The 27,938-nt window shown below is 48.5% G+C and overlaps 1 protein-coding gene across 3 annotated transcripts in view; it reads right to left on the bottom strand.

The window, feature by feature from the left end:
• Positions 1-27,938, bottom strand: part of LOC144147013 (phospholipid-transporting ATPase ABCA3-like) — a 127,389-nt gene that overhangs the window by 65,629 nt on the left and 33,822 nt on the right. The window contains exons 5-9 of one of the 3 annotated variants that reach the window (XM_077679019.1): positions 26,259-26,450; positions 17,951-18,126; positions 13,415-13,549; positions 7,199-7,328; positions 4,873-5,027 (exon numbers count right to left, since the gene is read on the bottom strand). In XM_077679019.1, coding sequence (XP_077535145.1) covers positions 4,873-5,027; positions 7,199-7,328; positions 13,415-13,549; positions 17,951-18,126; positions 26,259-26,450 — 788 coding nt within the window. The remainder of the gene's footprint in view (positions 1-4,872; positions 5,028-7,198; positions 7,329-13,414; positions 13,550-17,950; positions 18,127-26,258; positions 26,451-27,938) is intronic. The other 2 variants (XM_077679020.1, XM_077679021.1) reach the window with 2 other exon arrangements.

Here is a 27,938-nt window from a genome sequence, read left to right as displayed (position 1 = left end):
TTTCTTAATAGCAGAGCTGGTTATGTTTTTAGTTCCGCCGTCCAGAGTTATATCAGAAAAAAATGCCAAAAAAAAAAAAAATCCGAGCGCGCGTGAGTCTGCGCCTCGTGAGGAGCACCCGGCGTCGGCCAGCTTGGATTTCGAGAACACTCCGCTCAGCGTTCGTGGCGTGATCTATTGCGTGCTGTTCTCCGCGCCAGGTCGCGTGCGTTCTCCCCTGAAATGAGGAGCGCAGATGCCGGGTTCGCGCTACAGACGCGGAGTTCGCGAACCTGGCTTCCGTGGGTTCTAGCGCGTGCAAGCGTGGTCCACTTCGGGATAGATGTAAAAAACTGCCGACAAAACGTTCCGGGCCTTCCAGTCATGAAGAACTTCCAGAGGAAAGTTAGGGAATCCGTGCGAGGTGTAACAGCCGGCTCTCCGACAAAAGCCAGCTCTGCTGTTTTCTCCGGCCTCGCACCACCAGTGCAAGCTGCGCCAGTTTTTTTCGGCGTTATGTAAAAACACTGTACATGGGTAGCCAGGTCAAGAAAATATCGTCATCACTTAACGCGGCTAAACAAAGTTTGTCGTGCGACAGCTCCGTATTCGCACCGACAGCGCGCAGAGAACGCTCACACAAGCCCAAACACAGACGGTGCTCGCTATATGCTGCAGGCGCGAACGCACATTGCGCCTGAGCCTCCTTATATCACTTTCTGAAGGCATGCGCCCTTACTAATTTTCCATATTCCCCTCTTCGCAAAGCTCCCCTTGGAACGAACGAGTGATGCGGCGCTTTCACTGCGCAAGCACGCCGGGTGCTGGCTTGCCCTTGGCTGAGCTTGAAGGTCAAATCGACGCTAGGAGGAACGAGCTGGTTTCTGGGTTTGTACCTGGAGTAATCGAGCTCTGCCTGTAACAGCTCGAATACAACTAGGTAGGTCCCGACGTGAGACTTAAATACACTTATGTTTATATACAGGAGCAACCATAGTTCGTGAACCTTAGGCGAGGAACTAAGGCTTCAATGTAAGTGTTGCAGCAATTTAAATCCCCACTACGTAATAATTGCGCTGGCGAAAATTTGCTTCACAGAAGATTTTTTCGCAAACTCAGATTCCCATTTTCTTGTGCGACATGTAATAGAAGGGCGAAAGCATTACGCTTCCGAGCAGGAGAATGCGCGGTTGCTGCAATATGGTGTTATTTTTGTTCCTGGCGCCTGCAAAAAAAGAGAAGAAAATGGAGACACTAGCCACATCGAAAAACATGAGCGGCAGGGACATAAATTCACACAAAAAACTTCTCTTAATTGCAGTTTGTGATCGTTCACACGCCGCGATGGCTCAGTGGCTAAGGCGTTGTGCTGCTGAGCACGAGGACACGGGTTCGATTCCCGGCCGCGGCGGCCGCTTTTCTAATGGATCCGAAAAGCGAAAACACCCGTGTATTCGAGATTTCGGCGTACGTTAAAGACTCCAAGGTGGTCAAAATTAGTCTGGAGCCCGCCACTACGGCGCGCCTCATCGCCTGCGTTGCGTCGCCTACAATGAATGAATGAATCAATCAATCAATGAATCAATCAATCAATCAATCAATGAATCAATCAATCAATGAATCAATCAATCAATCAATCAATCAATCAATCAATCAATCAATCAATCAATCAATCAATCATTTTGTGATCGGTTTATTTATTTATTTATTCATAGAAACCTTACAGGCCCCAAGAGGGGCATAGAGTAAAGGGGGCATTTGAAAACGTAAAACAATACAAAGCATAAATGTAAGACACGAACATCGTAACAAAGAATATAAACACGTTAAACATATGTCAAAGTACAAAGTGATCACTTTTCGACCGTACATGAACACTTGTGGCCGTTTAACGGAGCGTAAAAGCATACAATTTGTGAGAAAAAAAAACACAACATAGACGCAAATCCTGCAACAGGCGTTGCAAAAAAGTTTTATAACAGCATTAAATAGTGTAAAGCGCGAGTAGCTGACTGCGAGACGTTTCCGGGTTAGATATGATGACGATATCCCATTATAATGTGACACTATGACACGAACGGATTCTGTTTAATAGACTTATTTTTCAACTTCCTTCCTTCCTTCCTTCCTGTTTCCTTCCTTACTTTCCTCCCTCCCTTCTTTCCGCCCAAACTTCCTCATTCCCTCTCTTCCTTCCTTCCTTCCCCTTTCCTGTCTTACTTCCTCCTGCCCTCCCTCCCTCTATTCCTTCCTCCATGCCTTCCTTCCCTTCTTCTTTTCCTTACTCCGCTCTCTTTCCTTCCTTCATCCCTTTCTTTCTTTCTTTCTTTCTTTCTTTCCTTCTTTCCTTCTGTCTTTCTTTTTCTCCTTCTTCCCTCCTTCCTTCCATCCCTGTATTCCTTTTAATGCAGAGTCAGAATGAATCATGCCTTGTACACAGCTGGCAAAAGACGATAGCCTTTGTTGGGCTACTTGAACGGGAAAATTTCGGTCTTTCTGTGTCTGTCACTCGATTCAGCCAGCCGGCCACATGCTGCGCAGTAGTCTTATATACTCACACCTAAATCTAAACGTCTAAGTCCGGTTATAATGTTCATACTTGTCAAGATTGTTGAACAAGAACAAGACGTTACACAAATATAAGGCAGAAAATCAATACATGAGTAATATTTGCGGTGTTCCTTTATTAAAAAAATTACGAGTGCTTGCTTTTTGCGATAGCAAATCAAATACAACATCAACTGCAGAAAACCGTCGCCTGCTGTTGCCCGCGCTACCTGGCGGAATTCTAAAAAAATGAAACGGCAGCAGCAACGAAAGGTTCCACTAGACATTCCGCATTCCGGTTGGAACGCTCGTGTAGTAGGGCAACGTGGTTCTTTAAACGTTGTAGTCGGTTGCCTAGTTTCACGCGCGTCTCCGCCGTGCGGAAGCGCTGGCATTGAGGCATCTGACTTGGAGCAGTGGAACGCGGTAAATTTAAATTGGCTTGAGCGAAACTTTCGCATGTTATCTTGGTAGGGGCGAGACGGGAGAGGAACAGCATGAGAGTTGAGGGGGATAAGAAGGGATGCATTGATTTGCCATGGGCGCCAGTCGACTATCGTCTTGCGTCGACATTTGCAACGAGAAGGTGCAGATACGTGGCCATTTTAAGGGCGAAGCTCCTTAAGTCATGGGTCTGTCCATCCCTTGTGTCTCGTGGTACGTGACCGCCGCATGCTTTCGGAGATGTCGCAAAGTGGGCCGCGTTGCACGCGCAAGAACCGGCTGCAACCGGCAGCGCAAACTCGGCACCGGGAGCGCGAGCTTGTCTGTGTTCGCCAACGGAGGCGCGAGCGCACGTGCACTGCGAGGGGGAGATCACGCAAGAGATCACGCCACGAACGCAGGCAGTCGTTCTCGGAGATCGAACGAGACGCAAGGACCTTTGCTCGTTTCCTCTCGTCTTGTTCGGGCACAAGTTCGCCCTAAATAAAAGTTCTTTCTTTACCGTTGTGTCCCATCCTACGTGACAAATTGTGGTGAAGGTGCGGGGTAGTCCTCGATGGCGCGGGGTCTTTCACCAGGTCTGGGCCTGGGAGCATTGACTCCGAAAATAAAAGTTGATTTGTACAATGTACGCACACAGTCTTACGTCTTTCTTAATGATGTAATGGGCGAACTTTCACGGGAGAGTTACGGTTACCGATGATCTGCCCCTCTCGAGCTTCGCTCCACTTATCATCATTCATTCCGTGGATATGGCGTGATTTTTTTTTCTTTCGCGTTTTTTGCGACCTAAAAGTACCCCCCCCCCCCTTCCCTGTGGATATTTTGAAAAATGCGGAAATGCTTCGAAGGAGTATTTGAAATTCGATCCCATGTTTGAAGGCGGTATTTTCCAGATTTTCATATTCGCCTCGATTTAAGACATTTTATACCAGAGCACCTTAGAAAATTGATAAATCTATTCGCCACCGGTCAAAAATGCTCAGAAACAAAATAATGTTTCTTAAACACCATGACAGAAACTAGATTGGCCACAATTATAAATGAAGGATTAGAGCTTGTCCCGTACGAAATTTTGGATTATTAAAGAAACGATCGAAAATTTGGAAATAGAAGTAGCCGTAGCTAGTTGATTTATATGAAATGTAGAGACTTTAGGGGCTCGCCATGTCGTCCTAGCTCCCTGTAACGCTCGATGTCAAGCGACTACCGGAATCGGACGGCGCAGCGAGATAACGGGCCCAAGTAGAACCCGGCGTACCCGTCGTAGGGCGTCCCGCAGAGGCTTCGAAAACCAAGCGGTTTATATAGTCATAACCGTTTGAAACTCGTGAACCGCTGGCGCTTGTCATAGACTCCCCGTTGTTTAGCACAGAGAAAACTGCAGGCAAATTTCAGGCAAAATACTTGTAATTAACCGGCAGCGCCCGCGTTCATTTGGTTCGGAACGCTCGTTGGGTTGGTTTTACTACAGTAAGCGAAAAAAAAGTGTCAGATCAACTCCGGCACGTGCAGGCGGAAAAGCAAGCACAAAAAGAACAAAACTCCATCTGGCAATGTTTCAGGCAGTGCGCGAGCACTGCGAAGGCGGAAAATTTGAATTGCATTGGGTGGTAGCAGTGAACGCAAAACGGCGCTGCAGCCCATTATGGCAAATTGCTGGTCTGCACTTCCGACGGCATTCACGTTGAGCATAACGGCTTTAATTTTTTATAGCCTGCACGACTAGCGCAATAAGCCAATGTGTAGGTTCCATGCGTGCCTTAGCTGCCGATGCGCAACTCTATATACTAAATGCAGAACGGGCCGTGAGAGGGGAAATTACTTCCGTTTTACTCATGCCAATATACCGAAAGGGGTCACCTTGTTGTTCCCCTTGACAAGAAATATGATAGCACTCACCACAGCTAAAAACGCCAAATTCTCTTCAACTGTCAAGTACGGTATCAACGTGGTGTATTGGGGGCAGTATCCGAGATTCGCCCTCACTTTCGATAAATTGGTACGCATGTCCATGCCGTCAAAAAATGCTGTCCCAGATGATGGCTTTATGGCACCTTCAGCGAAAAGAGGGTGGGAGGGAACAGCGGATAAGGTGGAAAAATTTTTGAAGAAGCGTTAGTAAACAGATCAAACCAGTCGCTTATTCTGCAAGAAAGCAAAATACATGCACTATCATGTGCACTATAAGTATGCGAGGTTTTGCTCTGGATGCCCGACCACACTGTCGAAAACGATAATGCTTTGGCTAAGCCAGCCAGTCGCATAGGCTTACCACATCTGGAATTAGTTTCCCAAGGAGGCAGATTAATGGGTTGGGGTGAGAAAATGAATTAATTGTTGCGAAATTAGTGCCCGTGCCCAGAAAAAGCATTCCGTCGCACTGAATTCTCTGTCTGTTCTCGGCATTATCACACATACACCTACAAAAATCCTCCTACATGACCCAACCTTTTCAGCCCTGATTTTTTTCTTATTTTATCAAAACAATGTTTCCTGCGTGCCTTCTTAATTTCCAGGGCACCATAAGCCCAGAAACCAAAAAGTAGAGCTCGAAGTGCAAGTATTCACTGTTTTATTAACGAGGCAATTAATTAGTACATCTGGCAATAAAAATTTTCTGTTGATCAGCTACACCAGCTTCGCATGTTTTCTTGAACTTTATGACCACATGAGCCTACAAACAAAAATGATTTTCGTTGTGTACGTATTAATAGATTTACAAGGTCGGGAATAAAACTAGGGCATCCGATTTAGGCTCAATATCGGAATTTTGTCTTGGCCGGAGCTGCTGCTTCTTTATAGCTTCCAGCTCCGCTAAAATACAACAACGATGATATCTATTGCAATAGGCATCATTGAAGAACAGGCAGCGTTGAAGAACAATTTCCCAGAAAACTAGCAGTTTTGGTTTCGTTCTCTGTGTGCTAGAGGAAGTTTTTTGTGATGACGTCAGTTGACACCGCCAGGGCCGGGAGGGTTGAAGGGACACTTGATAGAAATTTAATTTTTAAATTACAATCCGAAGTTTGGACGTATTGATAGACAAGCTGGTTGTTTGTTGAGAGAGAGAGAAAACTGTTTTGGCCAGAAGTAGTGAGCTCGGGGCCCACTCTGCTGTGTTGCAGGATATTTTGGTTCCTGGCGGCTTCTTCGGCCACCTGGACAAGGCGTATTTGGACATGTGGGTTCGGAGCTGCGCAGCAGTGTCTCCAGGCGCTCTATGTGCTTGGTGTCTATTGGGGTAGAGGCGTCTGTCTTGTTCGGTGGTTTCTTCTGGAATTTCTACATAAGTGCTGGAGGTCTGCGCGCTAACCGTAGTGTTTGCATTTATCTAAGAATATTTCTGGATGAAAATGACTATGGGCCGCCAGGTTCGGGTGGGTATTGGATTGTAATTGTCTGCAGGCCTGTGCAGAGCTAAGCGTGTGGTGGGTAATTCGTAATTTAAACCTGCTGAGTTTGTAATAGGTTGTCATCTTTTTATCAGTTGAGGGTGTCAAGCCTGTGTCTACTCTCTTTTGTTTGCTGTTTTGACCCTGCAGGGGGGTGGGGGTCAATTCTACTGGGGTGACAACCTCGCAAGCTGCTGTGTGGGGCAGTTTGCTGCCCCGTAACCCTTCGTGTACAAGAGGCTAGACTAGTCAAATGTGCTCTTTGTGTTGTATATTAACGAGAAAATAAGTGTAGCTTACATTCTTCATGTTAGGCAAAAGGCACAAATCATGGCAGACGATGACCAATTATGTCAACGTCCCTAAATCTAAAATGCCTGATGTATTGAAAGTAAATGCACAAATTAATCGTCATCATTATAGGCGTGTCTGATCATTGCGTCACCAATTTTTGTCCACAATCTTTGACTGCGCTAATCACAGTTGGCAAGGATTCGGGACAGCGACTAAACCTTGAACTCACAGTCATTTGTTAGTCACTAAGTCAGCGAATGAGATACCGTTGCTCTATAAGCGCTTCACACTTTTCGCAGAGTACAAGTTGTTTTGGGTTTGTTGCCCTCTGAATGACAATTAACAAAATGGTGAAATGTAATGCATTTTCTTAAATCCTTGATTATATACAGACCACATGTTGTAAATCAATTAGGTTTCCCACTTACCGAAACCTACCCTCCCCCCCCCCCCCCCCCACACACACACAGAGGCATGCACACAAGCACACGTACAAAGGTCCAGGACTTCAAGACAGGAAGCGACTTCCCTGCACGTACCTGCAAGCATCCGAATCAATACAGATTTGCCACAGCCGTTTCTTCCAAGGATAACTGTGATACTGTCCATAAAACACTTTATTGTGACGTCCTGAATGATGTGGCTCTTCAATAATGGAGGATCAATAAGCTGCAAAAAGTTGAAAAAGAAGCGTGAGAAAAAAAATTACAGCAGTTCCACTCAACGTTAAAGTCGAAGTGCTAAGCAGTGATTCACCAGAAGGGCTGTGATGCGCTCTCTTGTCTAGTTTCATTATCAGCCTTGCGTTGGTACCCAAAGTAGTCAATAGATGGCGCCGCAGCCCCTGAATTGGCCTAAAAAGGGACACTGGATTGAGCTTTTATTAATTCGTGGTGATTAATGCGTACATTCATGTTTCCCGTATTTTATATTATTGTGTACTTATTCGCGGCCTAGCAACGGCAGCCTCCGTGGAAAGGGGCAACGCAAAGATCACCCCCGACACTTCGCATATGAGTAACGCGTGCCTCTGTGGTGCAATGGGATAGACATCAGCTTCGTAACACGGGGGTCCCGGGTTCGATCCAGATCAGGGGGAACGGTTATCTTTGGAAGTTTCTTTTTGTGTGCGTGATGCCGTAATCCCGGACGAGGTACGACGATAAGCCGGCCAAGCCACTAAAGTGCACCCCACTTAAATTACGATGATGAAAAAACTTAAATTATTTGAGTTGAGGTGCTGATGTTAGGTCACCCGCCCGGTGGAAGGCTTCCTTAGTCCGGGATGCCTTGGACTATGCTGGCCATCCGTGCCCTGTCCACCAATCGTCGCTGGTGTGAGAGGTCGGAGCTGGTCAGCAGCTCTGCTCATAGGTAGGGTTGGGGTTAGGGGTAAGGGTAGGTGATTGCTGGCACTTCCATACCATGTGGTACAGGGGGCCCGGTTGGGGGCAGGATTTGCATGTGGCAGGGTATAGGGTGGGATACATGGCATGCATGGGTAGGAGTTAGTCTGTAGTCGCCGGAAGGTAGTAGCGTCATCACGAGAGAGGTTCCGGTGGGGGAATGGGTATTTGCGACGCTCGTTCCTATAGTGGGCGACTATTTCGGCGTATGTTTGCAGTGGGGTTGGCTTAACTGTTGCGTCAGATGGGGGTTCGTGGCCCTCGTGGGAAACGGCCGCCCGGTGTGACTGAGCGCGGGGAGCGGCGTGTGCCACCTCGTTACCCCCGAGGGATTCGTGAACAGGAGTCCAAATTATTTGAAGTTCTGGGAGGGGTTTCGCTTGTAGAATTTTCAAGTCGGGTTGCGATATGCGTCCTTTTAAGTAGTTCCTGCAAGCGGCTTGGCAGTCAGTAATAATTGTTAAATATTTTTCGCCTGTTGTGGCGGCAAGAACGATGGCAACCTCTTCAGCTGTTTCGATGGAGTTGGTGAAAGCAGTCACTGCAGTGAGCTCAGTTCCTTTGGCATTAACCCCACTGGCGGCTTGTGCAGATTTGTGGAGGTATGGCGACGCGTCCGGATATCGAGTATATGGAAGGTGTTGGTGTTGGTTATGAATGCTGCAGGATCTTGCTACTCCGCGTGCTAAAAAGAACAACTCCGAAGACACCCGAGCAGCTCTTATAAGTTGCGATTCCGAAAGCATTGATATTCAGTTGGACGACGCAGAATGCTCCTAAAAGTTTTGCCCTGAGAGTAATATTTTCGAACGAAATGGAAAGGTTTTGCGAGTTTTTACGTGTTCAGGGTGGAGTGATACATGGCGAACAGGCGAAGGCCAGAGGAAGAAAGCATAACGCTGGCATCGCACGTTCTTCCTCCGCCCGTCGTCGGTTTTCGCTGCACTATCTTGTTCACAGTTAGGGTGAACACGGGAGCGCGTGTCATTCCGCGCGCGGGAGCCGCCTGTCGGCGTTCCGGGTAAGTTCGCACGCATGCGCAGTTCGTTTGCAACGAGGCTATGTGATGCGCGTGCGAAGTTATCCGGAACGCCGACAGGCGGCTCCAGCGCACGGAATGACACGCGCTCCCGTGTTCGCCCTAATTGTGATCAATATTACCACTCCAACATACACAATGTTTTCGAGTTTCGCAGCGGGGTATTTGGGCTGGCGTGGAGGCGGCCATCTGTTGCCGAGGTTGCGGCCGCCAATGATGCACATGCTTCAGACTCCGTAGCACTGTCGCGCTGAACAGCCCGGCTCGCAAGTGACTGCTAAGCTGGTGTTTAGGGTGTGTATTGGCTGCTCTGTGGGCGTGTAACATAGGAAGTACTTATGTATGGTCGCTAAACTGAAAATACAAGGGGTAAGCTTTGCCAACACACTTCTGCAGATGCATGCTATCGCCCTCATTGGTCTTAACGTTGGATAACCTCAACGCTGAGCCCAAAGACACGTCAAGCAACGATGAAAGCATTGCTGATACCTGCTAACGCTGTTAGACCTTGAAGAGTAGCTTAGACCCCGTGTCAATAGGGAAAGAATTGAGCCTTTCCACTAGTGTGAAGATGGGAGACCACAGTGAAGCTGTATTGATGGATAGTAAATTGAGTTATTTATCGTGATTCATTATATTTACCGATTAAAGACGCATGCACATAACTTACTTAGAATATCAAATATCAGATAATTTGTTTTTGGATAGTTTCAATAAAACAAAAGTTACAACCGTTTTTCTGTAACCATACGCCTTCCGTATACAGCCATGTAATGACAACAGACGAGAATTTTGCAACGTTTACAACACCCCTGTGAGATAACCCATTTTGACAAGTGAATGAAACTCGGCATAATGGTGGAGTCGTCTTGGCGACAAATTTCAATATAATTTTTGCAAGATATCTACATTACATTCAGAGCTACATAGCTTTTTACAGTACACCCTAAACTTTTATACACCCTTATCGCTTAAAAAAGGTGTAGTATAAGTGCAATAAAGGTGTTGGGTAGTCATTACGACCTTTTTCCTAGGTTCCTACAGCCTAATTTGTAGCTTTACACCTATTTTGTGTGGAGAAAAGGGGGTCGACCAGCTGCAGCGCACTTGGTTTTTTAGGAGCACCGACAAGTGGGCAAGTTGGTACGGAGACATACTAAATAAAAGCGCAGAAAAACTTAGTTTTTCTGCACTTGGTTTTCTGTAGTGTTTTAAGGTGTGTGAAATAAGTGTTCAGTTGCAAAAAAAAAAAAAAAAAGAAACTGCGGAGCTGAGGGTCGACCTAGCTTCTTCCGGTGTTGCTCACTTTTGGTTTGTTCTCCGATGTTCTTTCTAGGCTGGGCTAAGAGCTGAGAAGTGAGGCCAAATTTAGCCGGATTTTACAACGCCAAAACACCTTTTAAAGGCGTGTGCCATGGAAGAAAGTTTTACGCCCTTGTCGGCCAAAAAGGCTGTACAAAGTTTAGCGAGTATCCCTGGAGCGACAGAGTGCGATTCCTTGTTTGCGTGATCGGATAGGCGCACGCAACTTTGGTCGAAACTAGCGCAAGACAGCGTCGCTTTAAAATGGGTAAGCGTAGGCCAATACAGCTCCTCGAGTATATGCCACGCGTCGCAGCCAAAGAAAGGTTAAGGAGCCGTTTTGCTGCTACAGACACCGAATGCCGGACGCCTGCGCTCGACTCCGGATTTTTTGCTTAATGGATTATTCCGCGCTTTCACATTTAAAAGCATCTGACTGTTGCAATCTCGCAGAATCACAACCATATGTACCAGCGAAGCTGCTACTCCGGCAATTCTTTACCGGTCTCTAGCAAAAGACCCCAATACTTACAAGCCCCTCCAAGTGTTCTGCACATAACCCACAGCAGGGCTATCATTCCCTGAGAATTGAAACCTGGTGCCACACGCAGTTCTTCGTCGAAAATTCGCAAAGAGTCCACGCGTTTCCCGAAATAAGCGGTATAATGCATGCGCAGGAGAGCTTGCATTAGCGTTTTTTTTTCCATCAAAATCCGTAATTAAGTCTTGCATTTCAAACAGCTTCGCTGTCAATAATGATTTCGACTTCCCAACCATTCAGTAGATTTCACTATGCTTAGTACGCATGTGCCTTGTTTCTGTAAGGGCCGAGCATGCGCCCTCAGTTTTCGTCATTGTTCTGTGGGCTTCGATAGACAAGTCTTCCGCTGATGAAATTCGCCTCCCAGTGCTCTAAACCATTTTTGCTGCTCAATTTTTAGTAAAAGCAACTAGCGTCAACTTTACACCGCATGTAGCGCGGAGAGGTCAAACATAGCTGCAAAATAATCAACGATCCACACCACCCAGACAGGCTTTTCTAAAATGCATGTGGATGGAGCTCAGCGGGTCCGCCAGAACGTTCCAGGGCGACCACGAAGCCATCTGCAAAACTTACTCACCCCAACCCCCTTTCCTGTCTTTCTTTTGTTCGCACAGCATGTGATGTGAAGTTGGCTTTTTGCGCAACGCGGAAGCAGTGCAAGAAACTAAGACGCACGAAAGGTACGGGTTTCAGTGAATCGCGGTGATTGAGGACTAAACTAACAAGACTAAACACACGCAGGACGATGCGTGAAATATAAACTGGTTTAGTGGTTCAAAACACACTACAATATGCAAAAGACGTTTCTGGCATGGTGAATTTAAATAATATATGGCTGATTACAAGAACACGCAAAACCGTTTCAGCCACCCGAACGCCTCTCCTCCCCCTCAACCTTCCATGTTTTTGTAAAAAAAATTGCTCTAGTCGTTTGTACTGAGTATTTTGCATATGTGGTCTAAAGCATTGAAAGGCACATTTCACAAGCAAAGCATATATATATATATATACATACATTTTTTCACCGCTTTCTTTTTGACTAAAAAAATTCTTCATCTCTTTCTATGACCAACCACAACCTCCCCTTTGATTTCCGAGGTTTTCTTGACTGCCAACCCTTGTTTTCTGTCTTATTTAACGAGCCCCTCATTTCCCATTTTCTGATTCGCTATATATATATATATATATATATATATATATATATATAAATATATATATATATATATATATATATATATATATATATATATATATATATATATATATATATATATATATATATATATATATATATATAGAGAGAGAGAGAGAGAGAGAGAGAGAGAGAGGCAGATAAAACTCACAAAGCCGCTGCTGAGCACGAGGTCGCGGGTTCGATTCCCGGCCGCGGCGGCCGCTTTTCTGATGGAGGCTAAAAGCAAAAACGCCCGTGTGTTCGAGATTTCGGTGCACGTTAAAGATCCCAAGGTGGTCAAAATTAATCCGGAGCCCTCCACTACGGCGCGCCTCATCGCCTGCGTTGCGTCGGCGCGTTAAACCATACAATCAATCAATCAAAACTCACAAAGCGCGCAGAAATAGTATAAGTAAAGAGTCGAATACACAGCAAGAACAATAACAAAGCACGTTTACGTACGTAGCGGCAACGGGACTTGCCTTAATCAGAGTACAGTTACATGATTTTGCTGTCAATGAAAAAATGCCCGCCAGGGGGGATCCGAACCCACGAACCGGTCTGGTGCGATGACCGCTACGCTACCAGCGGGGCTCTTTCCCCACCACTTTCTCTGGTATTTATGTGAAGGTATTTTGGTTTCCTGTTTTTCACCACTTTCTGTCTCAAAAATTCTTCATCTGTTTCTATGACCTACCGCATTCTCCCCTTTGCTTTCCGAAGTTTTCTTGACTGCCAACCGTTATTTATGCCTTAATTCAACGAGCCACTCATTTCCTATTCTGATTGGCTACATGCATAGCGAGGGCCTCTGTTCTGGCAGTCTTGGTGCCATAGGGAGCTTAAGAGGGTTCAACGCTGGTCGCCCACTCTGGTCGCCCACTCGACATGTCGTAGACACTCGAGTCGCGGCTCGGGGGTTAAAAAGAAGGTCCCCTTCACCCCGAGTAGTCCTAGTGGCGCTGGCTACCACCCCCAAGTGCAGGAAACAAAAAATACCTTCACATAAATACCCGAGAAAGTGGTGGGGAAACAGCCCCGCCGGTAACATAGTGGTTCTCACCATACCGGTATTCTGGAGGTCGTGGGTTCGGATCCCACCTGGCCGGCATTTTTTCACCACTTTCTTTCGGTCTCAAAAAATTCTCCATCTGTTTCTATGAACTACCGCATTCTCCCCTTTGCCTTTTCCGAGGTTTTCTTGACTACCAACCCTTATTTCTATATATATATATATATATATATATATAGGCGGTATTTGTAAAAGTAATGGTATTAAAGCGGGCTTACTTTGCTGAGTCTGTAGACGATCAGGGGCGCGTGCTTCTGTTCGCGCAGCGGCTCGAACAGGGCCGCGTTCTCCTTAACGTCGTTCACGTTTTCCTCCGTGACGCCCACGCCTGACCACCAGCCCCAGTACGAAGGCTGCGCCGAGGAGACGCCCGCGTGGTTGTAAACGAACTCCTTCGCACTGCTGGCATTACACACACCTCAATATGTACGCACTGTGCCGTCAGTACTTTGTAGGGACCACGAAGACAAAACACAGACCTGCTTGATTTCAAAGCTCTGGCATTTGGTAACTAGGAAAACCGCATTCCTTCAAGAAAAACCGTTCCTTTGCGCAGAAAAAAAACGCAAGTGATATAACCCCAATTTGGACCTTCACGAGGTCATTAGCGACTGAATAGAGTGAGTACCAAAAAGCTAAAAACAGTTATCAGTGCTTTAGCTGCTTGTTAGCATGCAATCGATGCGGTCGAAGGGAAGTAGAGGTGCCATTTAAATCGCATAGCCATGTTTCTTGAAGGTATTTTTGGTCGACGGTTGCCAATCGCAAAGGCAAAATCTTGTGACGTGACGAATCCCCGGCCAGAAAGTGGCCTGTGAGACGTCACTTTTTCATCGGTTTGTCTCAGTATGCCGATTATTTTTTAGAAGTGTGGTGTCCTTGATATTGGGACTTAAGAGTCTTCTTAATCAGCCAAGGATGTATTTAGTCTTTATGACCCTTTTTAAAATATCTGATGTGACCGCCGTCTAAGCGGCGAGGAATTCTCCAAACTGGTTGGTTAGCACAAAATTTGCGTAAGTTGAAATAGATTCATGATACAATAAAATGCCACAACAGACAAACTACACACTGCGAAGATGACGCCATACTTAGAACCGATGGAAGGTTTTATAATATAACGTGCCCATAGGGACACAAAAAGTGGCAAGGGCAACCCGGAAAATTTCGTACGTTCCGTACGACGCACTGAAATGTTTTTGCCACGCCAATAAATACATTTCTGCTGTTGGGCTTGTTACGTGGCGGTGACCACCTGGCGCCGGAAGATTACTTTAGGCGGTCACTTCTACCTGCTTAGCGGCAACTCGTGTGGCATTCCTTCTCCGGCCGATTCTCAGTGGTCATCTCAGTTTGAACAAACTACAGCCCTGCCTCCGCACAGGCAGTCCGTCACGGTGGAGCTATCGGAAGTCCTTCAACCAAAATGAATGAACAACGTAAAATTTTTTTACGTCCATAGATCACGATACGGGTTTTGCGTCGGTAATCGCACAAACAAAATCCGCTCTACCATTAAGGACTCCGGAAAGGTCCCATTGGGCCGTTTAACGTCCGCGTTTAAATCTAGCACCAGCACAATGGACATACCATCCATCAGTAAGGGCATGAAACACATAGCTGCGCGTGAACGCCTCCCCTCCTCGCTCCCACTATTCTCCATTACAAACCTGCGCACGCATAAACCGGCAACCGGGCATGTGCGTGTCCATAGAAGTGGCAGACGCCGTCGAAAATATCCCCTGAAAGCACTCTGAAGAAGTGATATTGGCTCACGCCGGCGTTCCAAGCGGGCAATTTGCTATTCATCTGGGAGGGATTCGCCGCTACTCCACGAGATGAACTTAAGGCGGTAACGGTGGCGTCAGCAACTTTCCGTTGTTTTTGCGCGTGTCCGCGCTTGCGTTCGGGCCAACGCCTCAATTCTTGCCCTTCTTTCTCCAGATGAACGGCATGCATCCGTTCCCTAACGATTTAAAACCTGGAAGCCCTTGAGCTCTATTCTCGCGTTCAAACATGTGGCTGTCCGTTTTCCTCCCTCCTCGTATGCATCTTACTGTGTGTGTAAGGTGTTGTTATAACACGTCAACCCACACCCGAACCACTCTATTGAGGAGGACAGCCGACTAACCACAATGAGCCATGTAATCTCGGCATCTAAATACCAGCACAGCCGGCATTTCATCGGTAGCGGCATCAAGCCTAGCTGTGCGTGCATGCCCCCCTTTTTCTACCCGCAAACCGCGCACGCATAAACCGGCAACCGGTGATGGCGCATGATTAGGCGTGAAAGACACCGGCGAAAATGTCGCTCGGAAGGCCTTCCAAGCTAAAAAAGAAATGTGGGCTCAAGCCAGCGTTCCAACTGGGGAAGCTTCTCGTCCGCGAGGGATTCGCAGCTACTTGGCGAAGCGAATTTGAGTGGAAACGGCGACGGCGGGTTTGGTTCGTTTTAGGGGGCAGCCCTTGGTAGCCGTTCCCTGGGCTTCGCGGGAGCGGTGGCTGTTTATGTTCGCGTAACCGAGTGAGTGAACGCAGCATCGACGAAAGAAAGAAAAAGGAGAGTCTAGTGAAGGGTGAAGTGGAGTATGACACGTGCAGCTACGGCGTCATCTCTCACTGCCAGCTAGGGCGTCATCTCTCACTGCCTTTCGCTCACACATGTTTCATGTGTCGCCACCAAGGAGCGCCCTCCCCCTGACACTTTCCCCAGGCGCTGTTCCATTCTCCGCTAATCCAAACCACGTGAAGTTTGAGCGGGAGGTTCAAACATGATATGCAACACATTGCTCGCTGCTCCCTTGTGCAGGGCTAACCTGAACCACGTGGCATTTGCACAGTAGGTTCAAACACTATTTGCAACATGTTCGCCGGCGGTGGCGGCGCACTGCGAGGTAGCATCAAAGTAGCGCACGTCGCACTACGTTGGCTGATCACGCGAACACTTCCTGAGACGCAGCAGAAATGCGCCGTGGCCGAGAAGACTGCAGCTCGCGCTGCGCACAAATTTCATATTAGGGGGTGTAGTGATTGCGAGTGCATTTTTGTAGGCCCATAAGTGTTTCTGTTTATTTTGTGCAATATCGCACTACCGCCGCTAGCAGCCAGCTGCGCAACTTCCCAAAAGGGCATCGGTGGAGGCGAGGGTTAAAATAGTTGCGAAAGAGGCGTCAGCGTTGGTGAGGAGGAGCCTCGGAGCGGCGCCGAGTAAAGCGATGACACCGGAATGAAAACTGGGGTGGGGGGTGTAGACATATTGCTTTGCAGTAAAAGAGAGACTGTTTTCTGCTGAAAGGAAGAACCCCCAACCATGAAATGGACAGGAAACCCGGACGCTGCCGCCTGCCTTCCGACGCTTATTGGCGCTGCATCGGTGACGATATCGTTCGAGCATAGACATCGGCGTTCGCGTGTTAACTCGCGTCTCCGTGCGTTTTGGCGACGCGCGCGGCCGCTCGTCAACGCGGGGTGACGTCGACGCGTCAAAATGCGGAAAACACGCTGCATGTGGTTGCGGCTTTGCTTCACTCTTCGGCCTTGACTGACGGGCTTCACACGGGACAGATGGGAGTTTACCACGTGCGGCGCCATCCTGGGGCTCTCGCGCTGGAAAAACGCGGATTAATGACCGAATCTCGACTCACCCAAAAATGGAAACAAGAAGAACGGCCGATAGCGCATACAAAATTGGAGGTTTAATTTAAAGGCTGACGTCTAGCTGCAGCTTCTTGAATCACGAAGCGTGCGGGACCGAGAATGGGCTGCCAATCTCGCGTGCTGCAGATAGGCGGGCTATATATTTTTTTCTTTTACTACAAGGTGGGACATTTGGAGTGCTAGGCATTGCTACCGCTCTAGTTGGAGCCTTTTACGGAACAAACTCAGTTGCGACAGCGCTGTGTGTGTCAGCTGCGCTCATTACCGCATTTGTGGGCACCGTTGAGTCGTAAGGCCGGGTTCAGGCTGTTGCCGCCACTGTCGTAATAACTTTAAAGAATGGCGTGATTTTACGTGTCACCCAACCGAACTGCGTGACACGCTGTTTTTTACCTCCCTAGATCACGATATGGCTTTTGGGTCGGTAATCTGAACATAGCCCGATGTGCACGTTATGCCTAAACAGTGACAATAAATGCGATAATGAGAGCAGATGTACTGAGCTGTGCGCAGCGTTCATTGTATTTTAATTAACTTAATTAATAATAAAACATTTATAGTGCTCGCCAAGAGCGCTGGGCCTTCTTGGGTGATGCACTGTGCACATAAGGAGTGTACGGCATACAAACAGACAACATACAAGGGAGTGTAGTAAACCAAAAATGGGTAAATATTTTGTACTTGCACTGACGTCACCGTAGCTGCCATGCTGGAGCACTGCTTGCACAGTGGAAGGCTGCGAACTTATCTGCCGCTTTTATCTCGAGCAGCACTGGGGAAAATGATAGCAGTACTCCGGAAAGGGCTAGATGAGGTCACGTGCAAGCTATATATGCACATTCAAAATGGAGTTTGAACAAAGGAGGCAAAAAAGTAGTTTTCTGAGCGACAATCCAGACAAGAACAAGCAAGGTGATTCTCTCGGTGTAAGCCGTACAAGAACAGAGGTAAAATTGCAGGTGCGATCCCCTCCACAAGAAGTGTATTCAAAATGTCATATTTTTCCCAGAGCGCTTAGATAAAACAGTCTCATAACAGCACAGCCACTTTTACGGGTCAACATTGCGATAGAGGTACTAGACCTGTTCCGGGCTTACCTGGAGGAAGAACCAGAACTTCTGCGGGAAAGCGTAGCTGTGAGGCCAGACCTTGCTTGAGTACCACGTGAGCACAATGCTGATGACGCTCGAGCCGATCATGGCAAGCAGCGTGCTGTAGGGGCTGGTTCCGTGCAGGCCTGGGTGGGGCAGGTTATAGAAACTCAGCCCGGGGCCTGCGCCAAAGGTCATGTAGCGCAGACGCTTAGGAATCCTGCAGTGAGTCGTCGGAGCGATGGCTCATAGCCTACTGGCGTCACTGCGTGATGTAGGTCGTGGTCACACAACCGCCGTACCTAAGGTGAACCGGTTTTTGAGGAGCATACGCTCTCTATAATGCCCCAAATTAAGGGGCATCACTTCAAGCACCATGAAGCGAAACGGTTTTCCAGACAGGGCCCTGGAACGCTTGAAAGCGGAATGTTTAGAACTACCAGCCTTACGTATGCTGCCTACACGAATGCTGGCAACCATGACAGTAAGCTGTGCGTAAACGTGCTTTGTGACTGCGCGGGTTATGTAAAAAAATGTACTTAAAACTTATTCCGAGCTAAAACAATAATAAAAACTGTGGTTGATTCCTCTCTCATCGGAATCGGTAAAACACGAAAGTAAAATGTGCAGCGAAATCTGCAGCTGAGCATGATTTGTAGGTCGGTGGCTGGCTTGTGGGTGTGCTTGATGAGAGAGAGAGAGAGAGAGAGAGAGAGAGAGAAAACAACTTTATTTAGCCAAACGAAATTGCGGCGACTACGTGCCGGATAGGGTGGTTCCCTCTTCACAGGACCCATATGGCTGCCTGGCCCCTGGAGATCAGGACGAGCAGGTCTTCCAAGGCGGGGCTGGTTAGCAAGGTCTCCCATCGCTCGTTAAGGAGTGTGGGAAGGGTGGTGGAGGGTTGGGTAAGGGGTGGGGGGATGGTCTCGGTGAAACCGCACTCTCCGATGACGTGCCGGAGCGTGCCCAATTACCCACAGAAGCTACACTCTTTCTCGTATCTGTCGGGGTACATTCTGTTTTGGAGATAGGGGTGCGGGAAGGATCCTGCTTGTATTTGCCTATGGATCATTTGCTGCGCTCTGCTGAGCGATTTGAGCGGGTCAGGGTACCACCGTCTGCCTTCCCTGTAGTGGCTGGTGATGTCCTTGTAAGTAGTTATGGCCTGCAGCTCGTGCTCGTCTGCCCGGTGTTCAAGTTCTCGGGCGAGCTGGTGGGCGAGTTCGTTGCGCTCCAGCACTGAGTGAGCCGGTGTCCATATCAATTCGACTTTTTGCTCGGGTACGCGGCGTATTCCTCCCTCTAGTATTCTGAGTGCCGTTAGAGACACCTACCCTTTTCTATAGTTAGCATGCGCTTTTTGCGAGTCCGTGATTATTTTGCTCGCGTTAGGCAGCGTCAGCGCCAAGGCTATTGCCGCCTCTTCCGCTTCTTCCGGGAACGCCGTTTTGACAGAGGTGCACGTCACCAGCGCGTCTTGCGTTGTGACCGATATCGCGGCTCGTGTCGAAAACTTGAGTGGAGAGGCGACAGTGTAGAGGGTGACCCCCGTTGCGTCTTGTTCTTCCGCTTGTCTTAGCATTTCGATGAGGGCCTTGACCCTGGCCTCTCTGCTCCCGTCGTTGCGACCCGGTATCATGTTTCTGGGCAGGGGTTTGCTTTCGATTTTCTGAGCCCAAAGCTTGGGTAAAGGTACCATTTCCTTGTGGTCGGCCTCCTGCCAGCCCAGCTTGGCCAGTACTATTCGGCCCGCCGAGGTTTAGCTGAGGCGCACTCTCTGGGTAGACAGGTGGGCTTCTATCAACTCTTCCACCGTATTGTGTTTGGCCACGCCTAATAGCTTCTCGGTGGACGAGTGGCGCGGCATACTTAGCGCCACCTTTGTTGCTTTGCGTAGGATCGCGTTCAGTTTATCTCTGTCTTTCTTGAGTAGCTGTAGGTACTGCGCCGCGTATACGATGCGCGACGTCACGAAGGCCTGAACCAGCGTGAACGCGTCGTCTTCCTTCAGTCTTCTTCGCCTGTTTATGACTCTTCGTATCATGTTCGTGACCTGTTCCATGGTGGTCTCGATCTTGCTTAGCGCCGCTGCCGCCTTGCCATTGTTCTGGAAGATGGCGAGCGACGTCTTGCTGGCGGGTCGCTTCTGCCAAAGTGTACTGGCGTCATTTCCGAGACGGATATGACGTCAGTGAAATCTTGGTGTATACCGGCATAAAACACTGACGTGTTAAAATATCAAATCCGAAAATAAACAACCATAAGTGTAACGTACACTTTAGTACTAGTGGTTACTTCCCCGCAAGAAGACCGTGTGTGCTGGGGTGCACACTTTACAGGCCGTTTGCTTCGTTGTACTGCTGTCATTTCCGTGACGGATATGACGTAAGAGAATACCTTCCTGAATCCCAGAATAAAACACATTCGTGTTAAGGACACTCTTTCGTACTCTTTTATGCTGTTTTTGAATCACGCACTGAAACCGGCGGAGCTGTTTGTATATGCACGGCCGGGCTAGACACTCTAGCCTGCCATGGTATACGCACGGTAGTGTCACATTTAGAACCTGCATGGCGTCACCTTTCAGACTTGAGAACTGTAGCGGCGAATAAAAATAATTTCCGCCAATTTGTTTAGAAACTATTTGTGGGTACTTCACTACCTAAAACGCTGGCTTTCATTGGAGCTAGAGGGCCTGAACTCTCGAGAGATCGGTTGTCTGTTCCTTTAAACGTGTGATCTGGTCCGGAACCAGGGTCGTTGCCGGGGGGGGGGGGGGGGGGGGGGGGGGGGTTCGGCGTCGTCAGAACAGCCCCGGAATCTTTCTGAGATTTTCATTTTCCCTCTGTCCCCTTCTCATTTCGGCCTTTTTTCCGTCTAGGCTGTTCACACGCCACAACAGTACCTATAAATGTAAATCCAAAAATAGGACATTAAATAATAAAATGAAAATTAAATGATATTTGCACGCTAGCCTTCTTTTTTTTTTTCTAGGTTGTTTTTTGTTTTGCGGGCGGCGTATAATCACCCCCCGAAAAGAATAGCTGCGGCTTAGCTCAGCTAATTCTGGATACGCAAAGCGATAGCTTGGCTTAGCCAGTTAATGTGTCGGTTTCACTGGTTTAACCTTTGGTTTATCTGTAAGTATTAATTACACTATTCGTCGAAAGCCTGCCTTTGTCTACAGTCGCCGTCCCGGTTCCGGCGTTTTTCCGTAGCCGAATGGCTCGCTCTTCCTCAATCCCCGACGCTAGCTTCGCGCGCTCGCTTGGCATTCCTCCAGTGAAGCGGCTCGCCGGGCGATATCCGAGGGGTGGTCAAGACGCCGCTTGCCGCGGGATGCTCTAAGCTTCGAGATCCCGCGCAATACTCAGAGAAGAGAAGACGGCCCGTCATCGGTCTCATCCATGGCCAAGCTCGCATGCACGCGACGAGTCACATGGCCAGGCGGCGAACCAACTTTTGAGAGCGCATGTGCCGAGCCTGCTCTGGCGGCGGCGCTGGGAAGCTAGCGAACGCTGCCATAGCCTCCGCGATCGGCTGCCCCTACGCTACAGTGTACTAGAAGGTGCTGACGGCGGAGTTCGGCCCGGAGAGTCACGGGATGCCTTGGCAAGGGTACCGCACAGCTGCGGTCAAATGAGGGTCGAATTCTCCGACACGGCGAAACCGCTCGACGAGATTGGTAAACTTTGCGTTAGAATATTTCTGGCTAGGCCGCTGCTCTGGAGAAATTGTGGGCTTCTAGGCAACCGTAAGGCGAAGCAAACTATACATGCTGCACGTGGTGAGCGAATTATAACTGGTGACGGCGAAGCTTTCACAGTGCTGGGGATCGCATAAGGGAACAAAGCTTTCATACAAGCTTGTAGCGACGTCTGCACAGGGAAAACTACCCTGCCGTGGTGGCTTAATGGGTAAGACATTGTGCTGCTGAGCACGAGGACGCGGTTTCCCTCCCTGGCCGCGGCGGCCGCTTTTCTGATGGAGGCGAAAAGCAAAAACACCCGTGTGTACGAGATTTCGGCGCACGTGATCCCCAGGTGGTCATCCGGAGCCCTCCACTACGGCGCGCCTCGTCGTCTGCGTTGCGTCGGCGCGTTTAACGCCACAGTCAATCGATCAAGAGTGGCCCGAACTGCCCAGGCTTTTGGCAGCCATTTCTTGGCGCCGCCCTTCCAGCCTAGCCCCTTCCCTTCGCAGCAGTTTTCAGCCCTCGTTGAAAATGCATTTCTGTCTTTAATAGCTCACTTGTCTCCATCATAGCCATGTAAAACGTTTTTAACCAAGAAAGACGCAAGAAATAGTGAAAGAATTTCAAATTTTGCGCTACACGGACGCAGAATGGGCAGGAGTTACGTAATAAGGGCGAGAAAAAAAATATAGTCATCAGTGTATTAATTGCACGCTATTTGTGATACGACAAATCGGAACTAGAACATCTGATGCAATCGTCCTGTCACGTTTCTTGTCGGTGGCTTAAAAGAGCTATGAAGACAAAATGCAAGTTTGGTTCATTCGAAAGATTGACTCGTTAGAATCATACTGACACCACTTCTAACCCAAACTTCACTCAAATAGGCTACAAAATTAGGAAAAAAGGGAATGGCCATGCGACCCACTAGCTCATTTCCCGCAACAGAACCTGTGATGTCATACCAGCCAGCTCTGCAATCGGCGGAGGCCGGCAAAAGCAAACTCAAATTAGGCAGTGCTTATCAGCTTACCGAACGAGCTATTTGCGCTTAAATTTAGCGCAAATTCTTTTTATATCAGTAAGAATACTGGGACAAACAGTGAAGTGTACGAAAGCACACGTAAACATAGTACTGATGCGCACTGCTGTTGGTACTGCGCACACTATGCTTGGTTTCGCTGCAGAGGACTGCGGGGCTTTGGGGTTGTCTCAGACGACACTGGCCGATTGATGCAAGCACGGTGTCTTACGTGACCGTATTTGTCGAGCGTGCACTATGTATCACGAAACGATTATTTTCTCCGAGAACAAAAACAAGCCAGCTTTAAATACGGTCAAAAATAAACCAAAGGCAGAAAACGGCTTGCAATGGTATGGTGCCGCCATCTAGGTTCACTAACGGTAAACAAGGCTTCGGAATCGGCTGTACAGCGGTCAGTTCCCGTGATGTCAATGCGGACCACGAAAACACACGATTTAGCGGGAAAATCGAAATTTTAACATAAATTGATTAATTTCTCAGTGATTAAAGATCGCTTGTGTGCGGAGAAGCGCTGGGGGCACTATAAAACATGAAATCTCTTGAATAAAACAAACTTGCATTTTGTCTTCATGGCTCCTTTAAGTCGGGGGCCGCTAATCACACAAACAAGATTGCGGGTGCTTTTAAGGAATCTTCAGAAGAAGGCTGGGGTGTCGCCACTGCTCCGATGATGATTGTAGGGTTTAACGCGCCGATGCAACGCAGGCGATGATGCGCGCCGTAGTGGAGGGCTCCGGGTTAATTTTGACCACCATGGGATCTTTAACGTGCGCTGATATCTCGTACAAACAGGCGTTTTTGCTTTTCGCCTCCATCAGAAAAGCGGCCGCCGCGGCTGGGAATCGAACCCGCGTTTTCGTGCTCAACGCCTTAGCCACTGAGCCACCGCGGCACGCCACTGCTTCGACTGTTTCCTTTGATATCTCTATTATTTGCTTGAAGTTAAGTATATGTGTGTTTTTTTGGCGCAAACTCATCTCAGGACAAAGAGCGCCAATATTTGCTTGAAGTTCGCGATAAGATTGGTATCATTGTTATCGAGACAAACCAGTCTTCTTAAGAAACCGAAGTTATATTTTTTTTTGTATTCAAGGCCCCTGTAAATAATCGAGAGTGCTCAACGGTAGCTCAGATGTCTCGCCTAGCTGCGTCCTGAGAGCGACACATCACGTCTCTAATTACGAGCATGGTGTAAGATATACTATCAGGTGAGGACACAGCTTGCAAATCAAACGTGTACTCGTCGTTTTAATAAAGTAGCCTAACTGATGCCGCCGAGTCCGTTGATAGCAGCGCTCTCCAGCGGCAGGGAAAAAAAGCAGTCGCAGGCCACTCGGAGGTGTTCGGATCTCTTCGGTTCCTTGTCGGCATAGGGTTTCCGACTAATATATAACTCTATACTTCTCGGGCCTTCTCGGCAGCTTTCGTAAAACTGGTAGTCTGTTCGATGTCTGCTCGCCGCGGCTTGGCCGGTTCCGCCGGCCGCTGGTGCAGACGACAATCGTGCGAAAGCCTTTGCGCTCGCCCCAGTGTTTCAACGTGTTCTAGGCATGTGTTTGAGTCAGTAACAATCAAAAGAGGGTATAAAACACTAAACCGAAGAAAATGTGTGCCGCGGTAGCCGTTAAGCACTTCCACAAGGGAGATTTTATGCTTGCGCAACGAAAAAAAACGGGGCGCAAATGCCTCATTGAGTACGTACTGCAACAGCCGGCAACAAAACTGGACGTTATTTAACGTTCCCTGCGATCCAAAACGAATGAATGCGTGCTCACAGCCATCCCCAGGAGAAAATTATGATTGACTGATTATGCGGTTGAGCAAGCCGATGCTACACAAGCGATGAGGCACGATGTAGTGGAGGGCTACGCACTATTTTTGACCACCTGGTGACCTTTAATGGTTGGCGAAGTCTCGAGCACACGGGCGTTTTTGCATTTCTCCTATATCAGAAAAGCGGCCGCCGCGGCCGGGAACCAAACGTATCCTGTGAGCTACTACGTGCGTTCTGACCTTATGGTAATACAGGACGGGCACGTTTTCTACGAAAATACTTGAAAGGCTATTAGTTGTTCGATTTTGATGGTCGTGATTTACCAGTTTCTGTAAATCAATTAAGAGGGTTCCTGGGCAACGCCTTCCCTAATCTTATAGCCACAGTGACAACACGTAAAGCCACGATCAAAAGTTTACGGACCAAGAAGATGACAATTTTAGTTTATTTCTCTTCCGGGAGCACCCCGACAAACTGCCGCGTGAATGTGAGATGTCGTATAGTTACTGAACTAATGAAAAGTACGGCACATAATACCCAGGGATGTCGCGCGGCAGAGAAATAACCTAAAAAATGTAGTTGATTCCTCTGTCATAGGAATCAGTAAAACACGTAAATGAAATGTGCAGTGAAAGCTGCAGCTGAGCACGATTTGCGGGTAGGCGGCTGTCTTGTGGGTGTGCTTGGAGAGCGAAGTCCTACTGGCGGGTCGCTTCGGCAAGGAGTACTGGCGTCATTTCCGTGACGGATATGACGTCAGTGAAATCTTAATGTATTCCGGCATAAAATATTTTCGTGTTAAAATATAAAACCATAAAACCAACAACGTTAAGTATAACGCACTCCATGACTTCGTGTAGCGCCAAAAAAAAAAACGACAAAGGCCACAGGGAAGCGACGGGCACAAGCGCTTGTGCCCGTCGCCTCCCTGTGTCATCTGTCTTTTTTGGCGCTACACGAAGTCATGGATTACCGCTACCAACTAGTCCAAACCCAAACTCTCATAAGCTATAACGCACTCTTTAGTACTAAAGGTTGCTTCCCCGCAAGAAGACCCTGTGTGCAGGGGTGCACCCTTTGCGAGCCGCTTGCTTCGTTGTAATGGCATCACTTCCGTGACGGATATGACGTCACCGAAATCTGGGTGTATCCGGGAATAAAACACTTTCGTGTTAAAATTTCTGCTTTCGTGGTCCGTAAACTTTTGATCATGGGTGTAACTTCCCTATTTCCCCATTTTCTGCTGCGTGGAAAATGCTGTACGAACGCGAATCTGGGAAAAAGACGCCAGCGCCATCTCTCGCCCCCGCCGCGGATCCTCCCGCGGCGAAGTGCGAGGAGGTGGCGCCGCTCGTCGGCACCCCAGCAAAGAAAGAACTGAAACTAAAGCGTGGCAAACTGTTCGCATGGCGACGCAGTGAAACATCCCCCTTGCGAGGGGCACGATCAAATGCAGAGCATTTCCGGGGGCGCACGACGTTAAGTAGTTTGCGTTACGTTAATTTTGTTGCACTTGTGGCAACTGCTGACGAGAGAGCGCTCGTCAGCAGTAATTTGATTGAGTCAACGATATAAGGCGCGTTCGTAGCGTCCCATTCTGTGTTGGCTTTGTGGCGCAGTGGGTAGAGCACCATGTACATTGCGTTCCGCCCGCAGGGTCGAGGGATCGAAACCAGGCGCCGGATAGTATTTTTTTATATATAGTGTAGGGGGAGGGGTGCGGACTACGACTACGGACGTCAACGCGGGTGACATCGTGAGTTACGAAATTTTCTGAATTTAAAACGCCCGTTCTCACCTTCTTGGTCAAAGCGGCGCGCGTTGACGAGGAAATAGTAAAACGCTACGTTGGGTAGCAGCGTGCACAGGGTGACGATCTTCTGCAACGGGCCGTCTTCCTTGAACTGCGACGAGATGGACGAAGAGAGGACGATGGGCACGAGCAGGGTTGAGAACACCACGAAGGACATGGTGACGAGGCCGACGGACGCTGCGACCCCGGAGAGGAGGAGGAAAAGGGAATCACCGAGGAAGCTCGCCGCCTTCTAACCGTTGTCGAAAGAGGATAGCCTTTCTCCGCACGCGCCACGTAAACGCCTCCCTTCTCTTCTCCGCCGACCTCTCACGCTCCCCTCACGATAAACACGGTGGAGGTTCAATTCAATTCTACCGCGTCCCACTGTTCGCGCGTCGTCTACTAGAACCTTTAGTTAGTGTTTGACTTCTTGGAATGCAGCCGCAAGGTCGGGCGCAGACACGTTTTGTATTTTTGTGCTGAAATATTGTTTTCAACGCGTATTTTTATTTTCTATCACAAAAACCAAGCAGTAGTGTATTTCTTGATGTTTTGCCTTCATTATGCCTAATGTTTTCTTTTTGTTGAACAATATTGGCAGGAATGAGGTATGCTTCCCGATTTACTGGTTTGGAAAGTTTTGCCTGTATAAACATCTTGTTTAGGAATTCATTTTAACTTTGGGCCTGGCAGCTGAATCGAGGGGTAGACAGACAGGCATACAGACAGACAAAACTTTTCGCGTTTAAAGGCCAACTGCACTAAAAATTTCCACCTCTTGAAAACACTATTTCCGTATAGTCTGCTGAAAAATAAAGCAAAATGCAAAATACAACAGCTGATATACGCGCGTGGACGCCGCAAGTGGTAAGCGAAAATCGGCGATTTTGAAACCGAAACCCGAGAAGAGTGCGGCCACTGAAGTGACGCTGCAGCCGTCCAGCGAGCTACAGGCTGGACAGTCAGCAGCTTCGGAGCAAGCCTGCGCGCAAGCTCTACGCTCTCACGGGGCAGCAAATGGGTGAAGCGTTCGCAGCAAAGCTCAACCGGTTCTCCAGCTGCGTAGCTGGCCAGAGGAAGAAGCCCCCTTCGGCTGGAGCGTCACAGGTGCGTCGTGGCTATTTACGCGATCCGCCGGCAGGTGCAGCGTGGTCTGCGGCGGAGCTTCTGTAGCGTAAGCTATACTGGCCTAGGTTGAGCAGTTTCGCGTGGACCCTAAGGGCCGTGCTGCGCAAGCGCGAGGAGCATTGGATTGGTTTGGATTGGATTGGATATTGATTTTGATTGGATTGGATTAAATTGGATTGGATTGGATTTGGATTGGAAATCCAATCCAATTGAAGTACGGGTGTGTAAATAATTGGGTCTGCACATTCGCCAGTCTGCGCATTCCACACTAGTGACGTCATAACCGCGGCAGACGCACTGGCGCCGGCGCGTGCCCAGCTGTGCGCCTCCGTTGCGCAGTAGCCAAGTCTGACGCTGCCCCGGAGCCGCTTGATAGGCGTTTTGCGTGGCTCCTGGAGAGCCTTGTTGCGCATGCACGAGGAGCAGTGACTGGACTGGACTGGACTTGACTAAACCGGACCAGAATGGATTGCTGAACCTTAGCTCACCCTACGTATATCCTGGCATGGCCCAGCTAACCCACTGCTAATTTTTTTAACGCTTCTGACTGATTTG

Source organism: Haemaphysalis longicornis, unplaced genomic scaffold, assembly GCF_048455015.1.
Source record: "Haemaphysalis longicornis isolate Haplotype H1 unplaced genomic scaffold, Haemaphysalis longicornis Haplotype H1 scaffold_7, whole genome shotgun sequence".
Classification (NCBI taxonomy): Eukaryota; Metazoa; Arthropoda; class Arachnida; order Ixodida; family Ixodidae; genus Haemaphysalis; species Haemaphysalis longicornis.
This window is presented reverse-complemented; position numbering and strand designations above follow the sequence as displayed.